This window comes from Onychostruthus taczanowskii, unplaced genomic scaffold (genome assembly GCF_017590055.1).
Source record: "Onychostruthus taczanowskii isolate IOZ18803 unplaced genomic scaffold, ASM1759005v1 scaffold40, whole genome shotgun sequence".
NCBI lineage: Eukaryota > Metazoa > Chordata > Aves > Passeriformes > Passeridae > Onychostruthus > Onychostruthus taczanowskii.
This window is the reverse complement of record NW_024501460.1, coordinates 1,739,875-1,757,892: the sequence shown is the minus strand read 5'-3', so window position 1 is coordinate 1,757,892 and position 18,018 is coordinate 1,739,875. Positions and strand designations below refer to the sequence as shown.

At 39.1% G+C, this 18,018-nt stretch overlaps 1 protein-coding gene across 3 annotated transcripts in view; it reads right to left on the bottom strand.

The window, feature by feature from the left end:
* Positions 1-18,018, bottom strand: part of CAP2 (cyclase associated actin cytoskeleton regulatory protein 2) — a 68,759-nt gene that overhangs the window by 10,924 nt on the left and 39,817 nt on the right. For all 3 annotated transcript variants that reach the window (XM_041413186.1, XM_041413185.1, XM_041413188.1), the window contains 4 exons: positions 16,576-16,580; positions 11,271-11,402; positions 10,959-11,044; positions 9,125-9,230 (listed from right to left, as the gene is read on the bottom strand). In XM_041413186.1, coding sequence (XP_041269120.1) covers positions 9,125-9,230; positions 10,959-11,044; positions 11,271-11,402; positions 16,576-16,580 — 329 coding nt within the window. The remainder of the gene's footprint in view (positions 1-9,124; positions 9,231-10,958; positions 11,045-11,270; positions 11,403-16,575; positions 16,581-18,018) is intronic.

The window sequence follows — 18,018 nt, the reverse complement described above, 5'->3', positions numbered from 1 at the left end:
AGTATGGGAATATCCATGTAATGAGACAGAAGCAAAACTCAGAAAGGTTTATCTGTGGAAGGGGGTCATCTCTGTCCTAGAACTCTGAAAGAACTTCCTTGTCAAAGTACAGATAAAAGGAAGGATTTTAAACACATCAGTTAAGCTTGGACATGGTTTTGTATGACTGGAGATTGCTGTCATATTTATTTTCAAGAAACAGAATATGAAGGAAAGGATCTGGGAAAGTAGGAGCTTTTTTCCTTTTAGAGCAGTACTGACAAAAAAACAAGTCTACTCAAAAATCTCAATTCTTGACCTGACCAGCTAAGATATTCTAGCCCTTTTAAGTGGGTTCCAAAAGTAAGAAAAAAAAATTTATTCATTGCACTCATGCTGTCCATCTGCCTCTTCTTTTCTTTACAAGCCTGGTCCCTCCACCAAAGTCAGTGGTTATATCCACTGAGCACAAAAGATTTTGAGTTATATCTAATTAAGAACATAGAAGCTATCACAAGGTAAAGACACCTGAGGTTCTGTCACCCTTCCCACTTTTCCTCTTAATTTTGTGCAGTCACAGAAATAAAAGACAGACTGAACCCTGGTTGTTAGCTTTTCTCCTGCATGGCAAATCTTGTCTAGTTTAAGACCTGAGTTACAGCTACACAAGCTAACTGATATTGTAACATGCTATTTTCAACATCTAGGACCATTCTGGAAACTGCAAACAATTTCAATCATAAATTGGGCTAGGCAAAATTGAGGGACAAATCACAGGAAAAAAGGTCTCTGAAGTATATGGTTTAACTGCTCCCCTGTAGACCTCCCATCTTACAACATGGATTCCTCCAGTAGGACAATCTCCCATGGAAATAAAATGGCATGGAAAACACAGACAAGTCTCACTAATGAGAGGATGCACAACCTGCTGGGAAGGGTACAGTCTAACTCTGGCTACAGTCTTCTTTTCTTTGCCATTTTAATGTACCTAACTGAATTAAAAAATTCAAATGAGGTGAAATTCTTTGTGGGAGAGTGGCTCAGGGAAACTCTCAAAAGGGCCAGAAAGCACAACAGCGAACAGGAAATGCAGAATACACATTTCACTTCTTGCATTCCCTGCATGCCAGGAAGATGGGACCTGTGCTGCACTCAGACACACTGATGTAAAGGGCAACATAAAATTAGCCATGTGAAGTAGTTCCAGGATTTTTTTTTTAATTCATTTTGACATCTATTAATAAATGAACCTCCAAGTTACCAACCTCAGTCACTGGCAATTACTTTGCTTTCCTTAGTTCCTCTTCTAAGACAAGTTACACCCTCAGGCTCTAGAATATTTCTGAATCAGACTCTTAAACTGCTGTGGTATCTGGTAATACTTGTGTATAGTCCTATCCAGTTTCAACAGAAGTTCCCTTCACAAAGTCCATTCATTTCTGTTCTGTATAGGGTGGTTGTGAGAGCTGCTGGGAATAAAATAGCATGTTACATGCCCACAAAAGTTCATCTATCCTAAAGCAGCAGGTGCTTAGCAGCTTTGCTATTTGCAAACAACTCTTCAGATTAACTTCACGCAGATGTTAACAACAGTGTGTCTTTACATAAAAAGTATTAGGAGCCATTTGGACCAGTGAAGGCGGTTGTTTGCAAGCTGCCTTTCTTCCTCTTTTATTTCAGCTGTTTGCCTCGGCAACAGCTGCTGTTCTCAGTGCTGTGGTGTCTGCAGACACCAGGTCAAGTTATACTGATTGCTGACTGCTTCCATTAACATGTTTGTACGGTCATTTTTCCATCATTTACAAATATGCCCCTAATGAGAATTACCAGGGGACAACAGATAGATAGAGTCATACTTACTTCGTGAAAATGTAACACAAAAGCAAGCTATAACTTTTAACCTGGTAGCTTTGCATCATAGTGAACTTGATGTGCTTTGAAATGTGCTCCTGGAGCTTTTTGAAATAGAGGGAAATGTAATTCTCTGAGTAAGGTCCTATCAGGAAGAGGAAATGCAGGCCCTGTGACCATGTACTAAGCTCTGTAGGGGATAAAACATTCCAGAAATTTCCCCTCAGGGCTGTCTTCAGCTTTCACCCATGCTCTAAATGGGGTGTCAGGAATGGGTCAGGGTTTGCTCCTTGCCAGACAGGCCAAAGCCATCTGTGGAGAGGCCCAAGAGCCTCCCATTGACTGTGGCAGAGAAGCTTCCTTTAGCAACAGTGTCTGATGCTGCTCACAGTGCTGGGTCTGATAAATGTCACTGTGCAGAGTTTGCAGGATTGTGTACAGCCTCAAAGTATGTTGTATTTCTACCTTCATCTTGTACAACTGGCAGAAGGGTGAGGTACACTTCTTCTTCTCACCTAACTAGCTCACTGGAAGAAAGAAATTATGGTTTATGTTGAGAAAGCTGCCTGGTTGAAATTCTCATTTAATTGCCTTGAATTTACAGCAGAGCTGAGTGAAGCTCTTTGCTTTTGAGAACCTGGGCCTTGTTAAGCACATTTCTCCTAAAGGCTTCCTTCCCCTGGAGCAGAGGGCAAAGCCAATCTTGTTAGAGAAATAAAATGCTGTTCAGATATAACACAAGTGCTCTGGATGCCATACTGTCACTACTTTTCAGTGGCCATATGCAGCTTGACATGTCTTCAGGTCTGAACCCAGCTACCGAGAGACAGTAAGAATTTCTTTTTATGTCTTATCGCAGATGTTACTATTTCCTGAGCTATTCTTGCTGAACAGCTCCTGGGTTAGCCTTCCATGTCACTGTTACTATATTTGTAGAACTGCGGCAGCAAGGAGCTCCAGTCAGAGCTCCTATCTCTGGGGATATGAGGGGCTTATGTGCCAGACCCTGTACAAACACCTGCAATGTCCCTCTGTGTTTATCCAGCTTTCAGCTGACACAGTGCAGCACGGACACTGAGGGCAACAAAGTTCTTGTGCTGGGAGCCTGATGTGGAGCATCTGAACAATGCATTTCTTGTAGCTGCAATGGTTGATTTTACTCTGAGCCAGAAGATCATAAGCCTCTAAGTCATGCATTTAAATAAATTATATATGCATGTGTACGACATACAGTACCTATTTCGTTGGTTATTCCTATTAAGAGGTATCTATTTTCTGAAGCAACAGGTGGCTTAGAGAGAGGTCATGAAAACCATCCCTTAATTTATTGAAACACCTTCTTTTCATGGCAGCAGACAAACAGGAATCCTAATGGGGAATACATTCTTCCCCTCCCCACCCCCCCAAAAAAAAATAAGGAAGAATATCCCTGTTTTCTCCCCCTTTATAGTAATCCTAGTTTCACACCTAAAATGATTACAGCATTCTGTATTGTTCTTTCCATACATATGCACAGCCAAAGACAAGAATTGTGGAGCTCAAAATATCACATATCAGCCTCTGGGAACAGGTGGACTGTGACTCAGAGGCACAGAGCTCTTGTTAAGGTGTTTTTTGTGTAAAAGTAGCTTAGCACAACAGTTCTATTACCTACTCTATTTAAGCCACCTGTCTGCAAGGAGTTATGCTGCCCAGAGAGCTGCAATTTACTGGATGAAACAGCTGACTTACAGGGCCTGTAATCTTTGTCAGTTGAAACACAAAACAACAAAAACCAGGCTATGTTCTCTTCTTGTTACTGAGTCTCAGCAGAATTATTTATCTGCAGAGTTTTCAAGCTTTGCAGCCCCCTGTAATATACTTTTGCTGTTCATCACCTGTTCAGGACTTAAAATGATGCTTACGTCTTCAGAGTTACCCAACCAGACATGTTTTATAAAGCCATGGTCTTCAAAATCATTTGAGAACTGCATGATAATGTAATTGCCAACAAGTAATGTGCCCCAACAGGCAGATTCAACCATCTTTTATTTACAGAAAAATTTGGTTAAAAAGAAGACCAATCCCTTTAGTAAGACAGTGAAGTTTTAATAGGTATACCTTTCCTTTTCTCTCTCATACTTTCAGTTTTGCATTTCCTTTCTCTTTTCCACTGGAACTAGGCTGCAGGCCTTGCCCAAGTTTTCCCTTAACGTGTCTGAATGGTGCTTGGTCCAACTTAAGAGAATACAATTGATATACAATAAAGACAAATATTTTCACCCACTGTTGGAATAAGAGAGTAAAAATACTTTCTTTCAAAAGGACAGGGAGGGATGTGATTGAGGCAGTCTCCACCAAAGAGGCAACTACACTACTATTGTAGAGATGCCAGGATAGCCAGTTTTTTTAATTGATCATGTACCAAAAACCAGAACACTGCCTATTCTCTGAGAAAGAAACGCTTGCAACTAAAGCATGCATTTTTTTCAACAAAAAATCATAAGTGAATAGGGAATAGGGAAGGGGAAGGGTAGAGAAAGGAATGGAAGGTATACAGAAAAGGAGAGAAAAGGCTATCACTGCGAAAAACTGAGCACTGTGGAAATGTCTACGTCTTATCCGTGATACAGGCATCTAAATTGGTAGATCTGTGCTGCCCTTACTTCTATCTGAACAAGGCCCCTGGGATTGCAGTCCTGGCTGTGGTTGGAATTTGGCACTACAGTTTTGACCTTTAGCTTTAGTGAAGTGGCTCAGACGATGGCTGCTTGATAAGTAGGTCAAACTAAACACAGCACAGAAGAGATACTGGGCAGATAATAGGAGGCTTTTGCCTGCAGAAGTTGGTCTTTTGCAGCTTGTTCACATCAATCTGTACAGAGACAATGTATTACAGGAAAATGTTTTGATAAAACAGGAGAGAGGCAGGGCCAATTTATAAGAAAATATCTAGAGGTAATTATTTTAGACTAGAATAAAAACCCCAAGTCTACACTGAGACTAGAAAAATTGCACTCAGTAAGGCTAATGTAGGAATTATGATGGTACTTCTTGGTGTGGAGTTTGTGGAGAATTCCAGCTTTTAAAGAATGTTTTTAGAGTACTATCTAAGGAGTAATAAATGTTTTTTAAAATGCTATTTCAGGAAAAAAAAAGACTTGAAGATACTGGCTTCAATGTAAACAGGATTTAAATAAATCTCAACTGCTTTTAAAGATGTGCAGACTTCATCCTAAGTTGTTTTGATTTGTAAAGGGGGAGAGGATTTCACTCATCACTTGAGTGAAATTCTGTAGTCTGCTGGTAAAATCTATTCTAAATAACTATTGTATACAAAGAACAAAATGTTAAGTACATATCCACCTGCAACTGAAACATTCAAGACAATTATCTTTGAGCAAGATTTGTGTCTTAACACTTATTTGATATATGGAAAACTACAGCAGTCTCTTATTATTACTGGTTGTTTTCTTGCTGCAAGGTTAACCTGCAGAAATAGGAACAGAAGATTCACTTCCCCCAGATTACTCATGCAGGCCTTGTAGCAAACAAACTTTTCATCAGGCATTCTTGTGAGCTTATACTTATATTACAGCTGTTCATTTATTTGCATCACCAAAAAGAAGTGGAGGGTAGAAAGAGGCATGCTTCAACAGAATCTCTTCTTAACAAAGGCACTTGCTCTTTGTCACAAAGAACTGAAAAAGGACAGGTCACTTGTACAGCTGTGGATTGCTTGTTAAAGACAGAAAGCTGTAGCAAGCAAAAATGACACTTACTGCATAGGCAAAATGCTACCCTGGGCACTTAAAATATTTCATTGTAACAACAGCTTTTCCCATAGTCTCACTGACATCTAAGAATGTCATATCTGGTAGCAAATTAAAACAAATCTCCATTAGGCTGGTAATTGCTTATTGTCTCCACTGTCAAGATAGTTAAATTGAGATGTAGTGAATACAGTGAATGGCCACTCAGCACAGGGTGTAGGAGGCAGAAGGACACTTTACATCCAAGATAATGAACTACAAAATTACACTTTTAAGGAAATACTGTAGATCCATCTGACTTGCACTGACAAGCCTATTTTCTCTGCCATAGGCACAATCAGTTAATTACTACTTCAGATTACGTTGAAAATACATGGAACTTTTCACTCTCTGGGACAATCCTGCTCACAAACATAAATTAGTAAGTACTTTTGTTCTGTGAGCACAGTACCATCAAATATCCTAACCATATCCATCATGCCTAACCATATCGAAATGCCAGTTTACACAGTTCAGTCCGGTTCTGTACCACCACTCCACACGAGGAGCAAAACAGATTCAGATGCACAAAAGTCTAAAGGTCCTTAACTACATTATTTCCTTCTATGTGTATTCTTAAATACACTAGATTCTTCACTAGTTCCTTGGCTTCCCACACATCTTGGCAGAACCAAAGCAAGACAGACCTGTGTTAGATCCAAAAATCCATGAACATCTGTTTTTATCACAAACTTTTTATAAATCAGACAGAGATAACTGTTATTGTCAGAAGTGACTGCTTGGACATTATTTCAGCCCTTTGCACCTGTTTTTGTGTCTGTCTTCTAATTTATTAAGACACTTCTTTCTCTTTCCTCTGAAGTGTCAGCCTGTGTGCCTGCTGCCAGAGCCACGAACACTTTCCTGTATGTACCAGTGATCTGTTCTAAGGCTGGCTGCAGCTGCCCTGTGCAGCTTCATGGAAGGGTATGGGGTGCTGGAAATGGCACAGCTTTGGGATATCACATGGACACAAATGTGCACACCACAGTATACAGCACCCACAGCTCAGTGGGCCAAGCGCCAACTCAAAAATCCTGTCCCCTTTTTGGAAACCCAAGCATAGGAAATCCTCTGATCTAGGCTTATGCTCCTGGGGTTTGGTAGGAGTTCAAGCACTGACAATACAGCTGGGAGAGAAGAAGTAGTTAATATTCTTCCTGACTCTTCACTCTCGTTAGAAATATCCAAATGTGCTACTTAAAAGCTTTTTATAGAAACTTCATGCATTGCTTTGTTGACTTCTGCAGATATGAAGGGTAAATTATTGGTATAACACACTTTGAAATCTGTACTTATATGCCCCAAGACATTTCTTTCTTTCTCTCCCCCTCTGTAATAAAATACCTTTTTTACACCAATGTCTACCTTTCATAAATGTTCCACTTTGTTAACGCCTTGCCAAACTACTGCTTTTTCCTTTTTTCCTTTTATGCACGTAAGTGGAAGCTGCTGTGTGCAATGATTAACAACTGTGTCTGGAATATATCTACAGCCTTTATATATCACATTTTTTGTCTAGACCCTGATTCTGCAGGCCTTTATGCTTAACTTCACACAATGTGAATCTGTGACTTCCATTCTCACTTTAAAACGTATAACAAAAATGAAATTATCACTTCAGCAACTCATTACTTTCTGGAATGTACTTGTTACCAAGCTTCACAGAAATATTTAAATAACATTTAAGCAATTTAAACAACTTGCTAACTTACTGGATTCTAATTTTCTTACATGCACATTTAGTAAAACTTAAAAAAATATATACATCCATAAAAATGAGTCTGCAATTTAATTTTTCAGACTTGTATCACATAAAGGGTAATTTAAATGAAGCATACTTCCAAGATAACTTCTAGATATGAGTGATATCCAAAATGAAGTGAAATTAGTACTTCACATGCAGTGATGGGCTCATCATTCATGATGGAATGAGCACTGTCGGCAGGAAACTATGCTTAATATAAACAAGCAAGTCACACCTAGATTTCAGCAATTTCTTGGACAGCTGAAGACAGAGAAATATAAGGACACAATGGCTGAGATAGTGGTTTTAGGATCAGTCGAACATAATCTGCAACAGCTACCCTTCTGAGTAAGACTACCAGTACTCACCAGCACTGAGAGCTCCTCCTGTTTGATCAAATGGCTGTAACAAACCTTTACCTTATAACACTATTTCCACATTTGTGAAGTTCTATTAAAGGTGAAGATTATTCTTTTTCTGTATTAACAGAATGAATTATGTCCCAGATTCTCAGGCTAATTCAGCTAATGGGGTACTACAATTCCTTTTCCTTATGTAATAATAATTTAAATATCATTAGGTCTTCTCACGTTCACTGATCATAACAGAATAGGACGTACCAAGTTTGAAATTTTGTACTAAATAAAGGAATCATGATTAATGTTTAAATTTTTTACTATAGAAACCTGTAACGTAGCTAATAATTACAGTCTTCTAATTTATCATGTTCAAACATTTTTGCATTGCTTCAGACTAAGATGTACATGCAGATCACAGTTCTCTCCCATGTTTGAACTTGCACTCAAATACTTGAGAACTGAAAGGCCTTGTACAACGTCTCATGAAGGGTATGAAGAGAAAGCTGCAGCCTGTTGCTGAGCACAAGTAACCTACATTCTCTTACATGTTATAAGCTCCACTGAGGGAGAGAGAAAGGAACTTTTCCAGGTACCATAGAATCAGGGAAAGGTTTGGATTGGAAGGGACCTAGAAGATCATCTAGTTCCATCCCCCTGCCATGGGCAGGGACACTTTTCATAGACCACATTGATCAGAGTCCCACCCAACCTGGCCTTGAACACTTCCAGGGATGGGGCATCTACAGTTTCTCTGGGCAACCTCTTCCAGTGTCTCATCACCTTCAAAATAAAGAATTTCTTCCTTATATTCAGTCTTTCAATTCAAAACTATTGCCCGCTGTCCTGTCATCACAAGCCTTGGTAATGTCTTTCTCAGACCTTCTCACAAGCCCACTTTATATATCACAAGGTCACAAAAAGGTCTCTATAAAGCCTTCTCTTCTCCTGAGGCTGAAAAAATCCCAACTCTCTTGGCCTGTCTTCACAGGAAGGGTGTTGCAGCTCTTATTCCATGTTAAGCTACACTTCATAGAATGACAGAATGGTTTGGATTGGAAGACTATTAATCTGAAAGTTCTAGTTCACTTCCCTATGTTCCCAAGTTGTTATAAATTGGCTTTTTTTGAGAACTAAATGGTGACCTGTGATCTGCAGCTGAGAGTTATGGCTATAATAATCCCAAGTAATTATTTTCTCTTCCTCCAAATCTGTACTACAATGGCCTGAACATCTCCACCTGTATTTCAAACATTTATTAGCTTGGTTGAGAAATCCATGGACCATGACTTCTGTTCCTGGCATAGATATTTATTTTTCCTGAGCCAATGACCCACATTAAAAGAAAAATAGGTTACTGGCTTTTTATGGTTCTTCTTGAAGAAAGAAAGAGTACTTACAGTTTTACTCCAGGTGAGACCTGTGGTGTGATGCTCTTTGATATAAGCTTGAAGCTCAGACCAGATGTTCAGATATGACTTCACCCAATCAACATGGCGTGTGTCACTGTAAAAAAGAGAGGCAATATTTATGTGTGAATGTACTTAAAAACAGAGAGCAGTGCTGCTTAAAGCAGGTAAGACCCAATGACTGCCTTAAAGCCATGGACAAATCAGTTAGCAGGCAGACAACCAGCCCAGTGCTGCAAAGACTGAAGCTACTACATTGGAAAGCTTCTAGATTCTTCTAGAGGACAAACAAGAGCAAAGGATGCCTCTAGGAGAGAGTGCTTCCTGCTAGAAGTGTGTGTCATCATCCTTCTCAGGCTCAATGTCAGCTGAAAAAGCACTAAAGGCACATTGAGCTGTGCAGCAGGTACCCAGACACAGTTTCAGGGTGCTGAACTTTATAAAATTAAATATCCATGGATTCTGTAAGATACTCTGGTTGCCACATTCAAATGTGGCCAAGGCAATACTGGGTCATGTTGCAGTTGTCAGACTAAAATATTTACACATGAAGAATTTTTAAAATACAAGTCACAAGTTGGCTTTAGAATTTTTATTGTTAGTCCTTCAATGGGACTCATAAATGAAACCAGGAAATATGTAGAGAGAAATTGCTTGTAAGATGAAGTCCATAGTTATAACAAATTATTACTGAACACTGACGGCTTACAAAGATTTGTGTGTCTACATTTATTTCCTTTGGAATTTTATCCTTAATAATGCAGAGGACCTGAGTCAACAGGTTTAATCCAAAGCCTACTGAAGTCAAGGGAGAGCCTTCCATACTCTGGAAGACATTGTCGTCTGATCCAGTGAAAAAACAGGAAAAACTTCTCATTAAAGAAGTAAGAAGAATTAAATACCTAAATAATGTACTCCATTTATACCATTACAAGAGACACTTTTTTTCTCCAGTGTAAATACTGATGCTGTGTTGTAAAAATCATTAGTTATCCCAGCATCAGTTACTACCTTCAGTAGGTAAACTCAGGCTTTAGGAATAAGATATAACATATAATATATATAAAAGAACATACTACATATAGAATGTAATTTATATTTATACACATTCAAGAAACATAAATATATGTGAAAGGTTTTAATATTTAAAACCTTTTCCTCACTAAAGAGGAAAAATCCAATAGCAAATACCATTCTTCACTGGGATATAAAAATCAAGAGCCAAAATCTGGCCTTCAAAAGCATCAAGTCAACAGGATTTATACATGACTTTTCAAAGAGGGCATAAGAAGGACCTGAATTTTTTTCTCTTTCTCCATCAGTTCACAGATATCATTCATGGAACTTTTTTTGTGAATTCCTTGTACTCTTTGAGAATAGCAAAGTGGTACAGAAAAACATCAAATTAGGAGCTATGGAATTTGAATCTGTATATATCTACCACCTAAATACACATTTTCAAGCCAAGAGCAAGAACAGCAGCAGTATGAGAGCACAAATGAGAGGAGGAAGCACAGCAGCCAGCTAGCCACACATCACTATGTAAATAGGCATCTGCATATAAGCTCATGATGCTGGAATGCCAGAAAAATAAAAAATAATCTTAAAATGTGCAGAGTGAAAACCAGCACTGCTAATGCTGCTGCCATTCTCACTGCAGCATGCTGCAGGTCAGAGGTGAGGAGGGGAAACTATACTACTGCAAGAAGGTTTCATCAAATGCTTTTTAGTTTACAAAACACTTCCCGTGATAGCACTGTGAACCCTACTGGTAGGGTTAATGCTCTGTTCTCTGGCTAGTCGATACTGGAGCTTGGCAACATACCTGTTCTTGTAGTCCTTTAATACCCTGTTAGTATAAAAGGTAGCAGCATCATTCATCTCCTTGACATAAGGGCCTGGTTTAGGAGACTAGGACCATCACCCCATGGTAGCAGGAAACAACAGAAGGAGAAAGGAAGTAAAACATTAGTCAGACACCTCCCCTGACACACTAGGTTTATTACCTTCTTGGGTGTAGTAGACTGAAGAACTGTATAGATGAGACTGCAGAGCACTGCAAGATTTGGAATTATCCTGGGCTGCACCATCCAGAAGCTTCTTAACAGCCCTCCCAACCACACCGTGTGTCACTCACCACTGCTATCCACCCAAGGGCAGGGATGCTCTCACTGACAGCTGAGAGGTGGTTGAACATTTTACTTCCTCTGTTCCTTTCTCTGAAGTTCTGGATTTCCTGAATCTTCTCTGATATCGGCTTGAGAAGCATAAAGAAAAGAAAAGAAAAGAAAAGAAAAGAAAAGAAAAGAAAAGAAAAGAAAAGAAAAGAAAAGAAAAGAAAAGGAGGATACTGCTGTTAACAGTGGGTGGTCCAAAAGCACAATGTGGTTAAATATTGTCCTCCTTGCCTATGATTTAACATCTATAAAGAAAGGTCATCATAAATTTCTACATTACAGCAACAGTTTAATTATCCTCCTATAATTGCAGTGATAAAATGCACAGACATTAAGTACTAATGTATTGTAGCAAAAATTGTTCTCAGCAGTGGCAATGTTTTCACATGCTGCCCAGATTAAGACCCATATCGACCACATAGCTCAGTTAGCAGAATGATTTCATTTTTATCTGATATCCCTGGAACTTCTTCAGATGCTTCAGTTTTTCATATTATTAACCAAGTTGTTTTTCCCAAGAAACACAAACTACTTGTTAGTTGCCTGTTATCATCTGACAACAGGACTGAGTAAGTAATACACTGTAGGCAAGATCAATTTTACCTTTCCTCCTTGGTACATTTAATGTTTTGGCTGCAAGTAATGCAGGAGGATTTCATGGGAAATATGCTGTCTGCAAGCCATGGTTTGGGGAAGTTCTCCTGGCTTAATCAGAAACAAATGGTATCCATGGGAATGACTGCTGAGTGGAAGGAGTAGTGTTTGGAGTGAAGAGAAAAGCAAAATGAATGCAGAAGCTATCCAAGCTCTTTCCTGTGCAAAGTGAATGCTAATCACACTAGTCCACTGTCTCAGAAAAACTAATTTAGAGCACTAATTCACTGGGAAGAATTCTTCCACTCAGAAAACAGCAGACTGAGGGACATGGAGTCATCAGTTTACAGGCAAAACAACTGCTGTACCTTGCAACCCTATAATATTACAAAAGTATGCTCACCAAACCCGTATAATGTCCCACCAAAGACAGTGCACCATTCTGATCCTCCCTGGCACTTCACCTGGAAATCACTCAGGATGTAGCAGAACTCTGCATTTTTTCTCACCTTTTCCGGGGCTATTTGTGATGTGCTTGCTGGAGACAACTAATCCTCATGATCTTGAGGACTAATGCTGCCATGACACACACAAAATGATGGGCACATATGTCCTGCCTGATCTCTGTCATCTTAAGGTTTTTCTTTTCACCTTTCCAGAAGACTCCAGCATTAGGAAATTTTATGTCACCTTAGAATAAGCATGTTTGCTACAGATCAACACAGGTCAAAGATACTTCAAAACATGTCAAAAAGAGGGTGTGCATTTTGAAAAGTATTTTGACCTACCTACAGAGCCTGAACATTTTAGTGGTAGAGTACTTTTGAGAAAGGCCTAAGAATCAGAAATACACGGGCATATGTGATCTTCCCTACAACAAAATGGGTTGGGAGAAAACAAATATTTACACTATTACTGTGAAATGAAAGGATTTTTTGTTGATGACTTAATGACCAGCACAAGTCATTAAGTCTGAAAAAGCCCTGAAACCCCCGTGATTTGTAGTTCTTAAAACATGATGTTGTTGCCATAACATGATAAAGTCTGCAGAAATTCTCCTTTCTAATTTTTGCTTGTTTACAACATGCTGCAGCTGGTATTTGCTTGGGTATTTTCTTATTTTTCAGGGAAATCTTTCAAGTATGACAGTAGTTAACAAAACTGAAATTTAAGAAAGTGCTTGTTCTGCTTTGATATTATGCCAGTTTTCCTCCCATAAAGTCTGAGGGATATTTACAGTCCTGAGCTTACTGTGAATCTTCATGGCCCAGTTCCAGACAAAAAGAATATCAGGCCTAAAAATACAGCTCCACAGATGCCTGGTATATCTAGAGAGCACTGGGAGGCAGCACATTTCTGTGGATAGTGCACAGAAATGGGAGTCCTTAAATGGGGGTTCTCTTTGCAGCTCTCCCACCAAATTGTCATCAGGTTTCAGGAAAGCTGTGTTAGCTTTCTGTGCTTTGATTTCCTAGATATGTAATGGTGTTAACATAGCTGTTTTATTTTGTAGAATACGTTGATTTCTAAAGATAAGAAGGCAAAATTAGGGTCAAACATTTCTCTGAATGACCCACAATGACCCACAACTCCTCCTATTCCTTCTAGAAAAGCTCTCAGCCACTTTTCTGAAGATCTTCTGTCAGTCGCACAGAGATTATTTCTGTCCCTCAGAACACAGGACTTAATCTATCCAATGACTACATATTTATAAGAAATGTTTATAAAAATGAAGTGGATTTCTTTAATTTTACAGAACCTGTGCAAGTTTTAAAGATGAAATATGTATTGTTAAGGAAAGTTTCTCAAGTAATCATTCCTCTGGCACTGCAGTGACACCAGAGTGGTCTTGAGGCTTTGCTTTTTTTTGTCCCATGTGAGAGGTCTTGGCAGAGCAGCAAAGTCTGCCTCCCTTTCACTCTGCACCCATCCTGTTCTGCAATGGCTGCACAAAATGTGTGTGTTTGTGGAAGTTTCTTGTCTTCTAAGTTTCTGTGTAAGAGTTTGACACAGGAACACAGCCTGCAAGGAATCACTAATTGAGTTCTGTCTCAGCTCTAAATTTTTAGTTAGTGATTAAACTGCAGATGAATTACAGCGTATATGGCATATGGGTACAGAAAGGCTCATTAATTCCGGCAGTAATCAGTCTTGTTTGGCTTTACAATGCAGAAACAGTTGTGCTGAGGGTTCTAGAAGAATAATCTCTTTATTGCAATGAATATTAAAACAGCTGACTTAATACAATTAATGTCTATATTGTATCTCTAAGAAAAGGGAATTCCAGGAGATGAATCAGAACTGTTGGAAAAATCTTCAGCATGCCTTTGGCATGTGCTAGATAAAATTTCTTGTCATTTAAGACACAGCACAGTTGTTTAACAGAAATTTAAGAGTCTCTTTATAAACACCATTCCTATTATAATATCAGTTTTGCTGAAATGCTTAAAAATGAAACATGGGCACAACTGACAAATGTCAGAAGTAATTCCCAGTATCCTTTTTTCCTTTTTAAATAACGATTAAAACCAGCTTGTCACTTTAAACACAAATAACCAGACAACCAGCCAGCTGATAATATTTTATAATTCTTATTAGAAAATCAAGAGTAGTAAGACAATTGCCACAAATAGCCAAAACACTCCAAAAAAGTTTCAGCATGCAAAAGAACTGCCTTAGGCTTTGGCTTCAGAGACTTAACAGTTTCAGCCCGTAAAATGGCCTGGAATACCAGTATTCCAACAGACCACACTACACAGACTTTCTTCTCCACATATTTGCATTACCCACACAATGAAATTCCCCAGGTGACAGGCTTAATAGGACTGGTGGATAGGGACATTCAGTTCAGGAGAAAGACCAAAGATTTGGGTTTTGTGATGTTTGAAATCTGCCTGTAAAGTCACATTAAACTGAATGGCTTGCTTAAATTATGGCTGCTTGAGCCAGTGATTACTTGAAAATCTTAGCTTTAATTTGGGAAAATGGGCATTTTCTCAGGACCACTGTTGTCCAGAAACCTGTCAGCATGAATCACAAAGGCACAAAACACAGCAGGTAAATAAAAAATATAGTTTTAAAGATTTTATGAATTTTTAAGCTAATCTTACATGGTTTTGAGGTGTGAGATTGTTTACCGAAGGATTTTTATGTTAATGAGTGGCAACACAATTCAGACCTCACTATTACAGTGTTTAAATCAACCTGACCTATTATGAAAAAAGCATGTCAAGAGAACAAATACACTTTTAAGTTATGCAAAATGAGGGCATGGCAACTCTGGCGTAGGAGCAGCGAAAGAAAACTCAGAATTTGGAACCAATGGCCCCTTCCTTTTACTCAGCTGCAACCCGAACAGCGTGAGTACAACCTTTATTCCATGGTGTACAGGTCTGTTAGTTTCTCCTTCATACTTACATAAAATCTCCATTATACTTTGTATTTTTAGGGGGCAAGTTTGAAACATGGAGTTGATCTGAATCAGGTATCTTTGTATGTGCTGGCAAGCAGTGCAGCCTAATAGGAATGGTTCTGCAGAGCAAAACGGTGCTGAGGCTCCAACACTCACAGTATGTATGTAAGGGAGTGCTACTTGGGACTAGCTGTAAATTGTGGTTTAGATGCTGCCTGGGAATGTATCTTCCACTTCACCAGAAAGATACCCACTTTGTACACCTTAAGCTGCTCTATAATGTGAAACACGACATAGTAAACGGGGCTGATTTGAAGGAGAAATACAGTCGCACAGTGAGCTAAAACACTAATGTAGACACAGCCATTATCTCTGCAAACAGCCTAGTACAGTCCCATCCCACATTTCATCCTTTCAAGGGGTGAAAGATGTCATGGATAGCAACCACCCCACTCAGTTCTAACAATTTAACAGGCAAGCATCTGCTCTCAGATGAGACTTGATTCCCTCTGCTGTAAATGAAGAAAGACATGTCCCTGATGAATTATTTGCCCGTATTAATAGATATTAGATGACTATATGTTAGAAGACATTAATAGATGTGAAGAAGTGGACCCTAGAGGTGCTGGCCATTACTGTTAAGAGAGCCTAGGAAAACACCTTACACAATATTCCTACCTTGACAATTTAAAGCTGATGAGCAGAAGCCCATCCTGTGTCTACAGGAATAAGATCACCAAGGAGATGCATTTCTGCTGTGAGTGGCGTGATTCTAAAACTGAAACAGTTTTTGATTAACCATAATTTCCCTTTTTTTTTTTTTTTTTTTGCATTTTCAAAACCTGTAAAGAAGACTTTAAGTTTGTACTTTTTTTTGGTAGGTATGCAGTTTAAGAAAGGCCTGTGTTTTTTCTTTAACTCTTTATTCATAGCCTCGATGGAATCAGTGTTCAGATTAATAACCTAACCTGAGAAGCAACCTATTTATTTAAGTATATATAAAATATATTTTTTTTACCCTACTCCACCCTTATCCAGTGTTTTCTCTGCAACTATTTTCTGACTGGCTGTAGAGACCATAAGTGAAATTTTTCTCTGAGATCACTACATTCATGTCCGTCTAGTATTCTGATATTTTCAGGGTTCAAACCTCTCCTACCTAACCACATTAATTTATTACGGCTTAGTTTTCTTAGACTGTAAATCTTCAACATAGTGGTGTAACAAGTATTTGATGTGTTAGTCAACAGTACAGGTTTTGCCACTTCAACTCACTGCTGTGCAGCAGCAGGACTCTGACACAGAGAGACAAATCTGCATAACTGTCTGGTCAGCTTCATCAGCACAGAAGCTTAGACACATTTGTGTGCTTCCAAAGTGACTTAATTGGTATTTGGCTTTTATTCCTCTTAGATAGCACAAAAATTCTCAATCTAACAGCCAATATCAGCTGTAGCAGTTTTGTCCTTTGTGGGAAAAAAACCAGGGAATACCAACCCGCAACCCCACATGACAAATTCCTACTTTAGTCATTTGTGGGTTTATTTTTAAATATAAACTCTGAGGCAGGGCAAAGGGAGAGGAATGTGAAAGACAAATCGCTTCTAACCAGTGGAGAAATCCAGGGCCCGATACAACCTGCATGCATCAGTTTACAGCAGGGCAGAATCACACCCACTGCCTTTGGCCGGGACTGGCTGGTTTTAAATTGACTTGAATGTTCTGCGTGTTGCGTTCTTGTCCACTGCACCTTTCTGTGGGCAGCATTTTCAACAAGAAAGGGTCCTCCTCCTTTAGGCACACAGGCTACATCCCACAATTAATCAACAAGAACAATTACACTAATAAACTGCTTTCAACTTTTTGATTAACTACTCCTCAATCCTAATGCTGTGATTATAATCCAGTGTTCGGTGGGGTCTGGGGCATTCCAGGTAGCAAGGTGATTCTGTTAAGCCACAGTTTCTTTGTTCACAACATCTGAGATCTTATGAATCTTTGCTAAGAGCAATCACCTTTCATGGGGCATGTCCCAGGAAAGAGATGTTAGATGTTGCAGGTTTCCATCCTTGGCCAAACTGTAAGACTGCCCAGTTTGTTGAGCAGTCCTGGAACTGATGTAAGTTTTGGAATTCACAAATGTGGTCTGAATTAGACCAAAGTAAAATCTGAGAAAAAGAAAATAATTAACTAACTTGTGAATAAAAAAGCCCTGCTTTTCAGTCATCTGTACCCTCAGTGCTTTCCTTTTTAGAAGGTTATGTGCATAAATCCCAGGAAAGAATTGTGTAACACAGAGAAAAGAGAGTACTAGTTTGGATTTGCGTTCAGCAGAAATAAAGAATATGGTACTTAATGGGAGAGGGAGTGCCCTATCAGCTTAGGGGTAGGTAGGGTCTCACATGGCACAGTTTGAATATGAACATTGCTACAGGGACTGCAAACTATCCTGGTGATTTTTGGACATTATGTTACAAACAGCAGAATTCCAGTAAAGGCTTGCAGATCCATAGAATTGCTTAGCATGTCAAATGAAGATCCAGAGCATACAGGTACACTGGAGGTCACAAGTGCAAGGAGCCTTTGGTTATTGGAGCCTGATTCTTGCACAGAATGTGAATTGCTGGCGAGTCTGTGACTGGGGATGTTGGTGTGAGCCAGTCTGGAGCTGTCACTGATGTGAATCTCTGCCTCTATTCTGT